General features: G+C 55.8%; 1 protein-coding gene across 3 annotated transcripts in view; it reads right to left on the minus strand.

The window, feature by feature from the left end:
- Window positions 1–2,107, minus strand: part of Hspa12a (heat shock protein family A (Hsp70) member 12A) — a 150,278-nt gene that overhangs the window by 28,919 nt on the left and 119,252 nt on the right. For all 3 annotated transcript variants that reach the window (XM_013348166.2, XM_026781715.1, XM_005352552.2), the window contains one exon: window positions 1,856–1,980. In XM_013348166.2, the coding sequence (XP_013203620.1) occupies window positions 1,856–1,980 (125 nt within the window). The remainder of the gene's footprint in view (window positions 1–1,855; window positions 1,981–2,107) is intronic.

Here is a 2,107-nt window from a genome sequence, read left to right on the forward strand (position 1 = left end):
CCTGCCTCTGCCTCCCGAGTGCTGGGATTAAAGGCGTGCTTTGTTTTTTATTTGGAAGCACTCAGCAGCTCCTGTTGAGACAGAGCTGGCTGGAATTCTCTTCTAAATAAGATGGGTGTGAGAGAACGCATCGGACCTTTCTGACCAGGTGGACCCAGGGAGCTCAGGGAAATGGAAGGCAGAAGTAGCGACTGGAGGGGCCCGGGAGACTCGAGTCAGGATAGAATGGGGAAGGAGCGAACAATTAGGTCTGAGAGGGAAGGCCACTCCAGGCTGCTCTGAGACGAGCTGGCCCAGGAGCTAAGGGACGGTGCCGGTCAGACAAAATGTGGGTCCGTGAGGAAAGGCGCCGGGTAAATAAGAAGGGGAGGACTGAGCAGCAGCAGACTGGAGAGAACCCTGCAGGGTTGGGTTACATCTGTGAATAATGGGGGTCACTGAAAGCCTAAAGGATGAGAGACGCTGTTGTCGAGAACAAACTGAACCCTGAGGACTGGAAGCCAGAAGGCAGGTGTGGAGTCAGACCCAGCCTGGGGCAGCGCTGAGACATAAGGGGGGTGGACGCCAAACAAGTCCAGAGGGAGAAGACGGCCAATGGCCACTGTGACTAGGAGCCCAGGAGACCGGAGCACAGAGAGTGACCTGGAGTGCTGGGGAGGAGAGTGGGGAGCACCCAGAAGAGCACATGCATTTAACTGGAGGGAAAGGCCCTGGACACAGCTCCCATAGCTCAGTGACAGCCGCAGTGACAAGATGGGATGGAACTCTAAGGGATCATCCGGGACTGGCCAGTTATAGACTCAGAAGGCGACAGAGGAGGGCACAGGGAGACAGACACGGATATGCAATGGAGCAGGGGTGGGGGCAGGTCAACTCCAGAGAAGTTTCCTTCTCCGGCACAGAAGGATGAACAAAAGCCAGGGAAATGGTGTGGGGAAGCACAGGTCACTCGTGTTTTTTCTCTCTTTGGGGCCCCAGCCTTCTAGAAGCCAGGGCTGCCAAGGGCCCGCATCGTCCCCTTCCCTTCTGAGCCCAGATCTGGGATCCTCAGGTGGAGACTCAGTGCCAGACACTGGTCCAGTTCAGAAGAGGGAGCAGCTGTGGCCCAGGCTGAGTTCCAACCTGTTCTCGTGAGCATCACTGCCTTCAGCATGAAGAGGCCATCACAGGGCAGATGGGTGCCTCCCTCCTGAGGGACTTCCTCTCAGATGGGTCTGGCATTGTCCCTGGCCAGCTACCCAGCCAGGATGCATGTTCTGCCACAGGCTGAGTGCCCCCATAACTGAATGGGGATGTGGGGTGACTTGTAGGCTAGGTAGCTCAGTTTTCTGTAAGTGGACACCCCATGAGTGTCTTCTACTCAATCTTTTATGCTTTCATTCCTATAAATTTTATACATTTACACCCCCCACTGTGTGTGCATGCGTGTGTGAGTGTGCACATGCACACATCCACACATAGGCCAGAGGTAAACATTGAGACTTTAATTGCCCCCACCTTGTTTTTTGAGACAGAGTGTCTTATTGAACAAGACACTCACCAATCCCACCACACTGGCTGGCCGGTGAGTTCCACACCTTACCAGTGTGCCTGGCTTTTCCACGGGTGCCCAGGATCTGAACTCGCGACCTCACACTTGCACGGAAAGTACACTATCGGCTGAGCCACCTCCCCAGACCCTGGAACCTCTTGATGGCAACGGCCTCAGGCTGAAACACCTCTGGTTTTCGAGAGAGAGTGGGGCTCCATGAGGCCTGCTTGACATTTGACATTGTGAAATACTGTTCTTCCCTACCCCCAGTGGACATGGGTGGGGTGACCAGGACACACGGTGCCCTCGCCGTGCGGTGCTCACCTCATCACGTGGATGCATTCTGGCTCCTTGGTAAAGCTGTAGGCATAGCCGCTGGATGTGGTCCCAAAGTCGATGGCCACCACCACCAGAAATGTCTGCTCTTCCGAGACCGGGTCAGCGTCGTTCTGCAAGGGCACAGCAAAGGCACTAGTGGGTGAGGACCAGGGTCAGGGTCAGCATCGTTCTGCAAGGGCACAGCAAAGCACTAGCGGGTGAGGACCAGGGTCAGGGTCAGCATCGTTCTGCAAGGGC

Source organism: Microtus ochrogaster, chromosome 8 (assembly GCF_000317375.1).
Source record: "Microtus ochrogaster isolate Prairie Vole_2 chromosome 8, MicOch1.0, whole genome shotgun sequence".
In the NCBI taxonomy this organism is placed as follows: Eukaryota; Metazoa; Chordata; class Mammalia; order Rodentia; family Cricetidae; genus Microtus; species Microtus ochrogaster.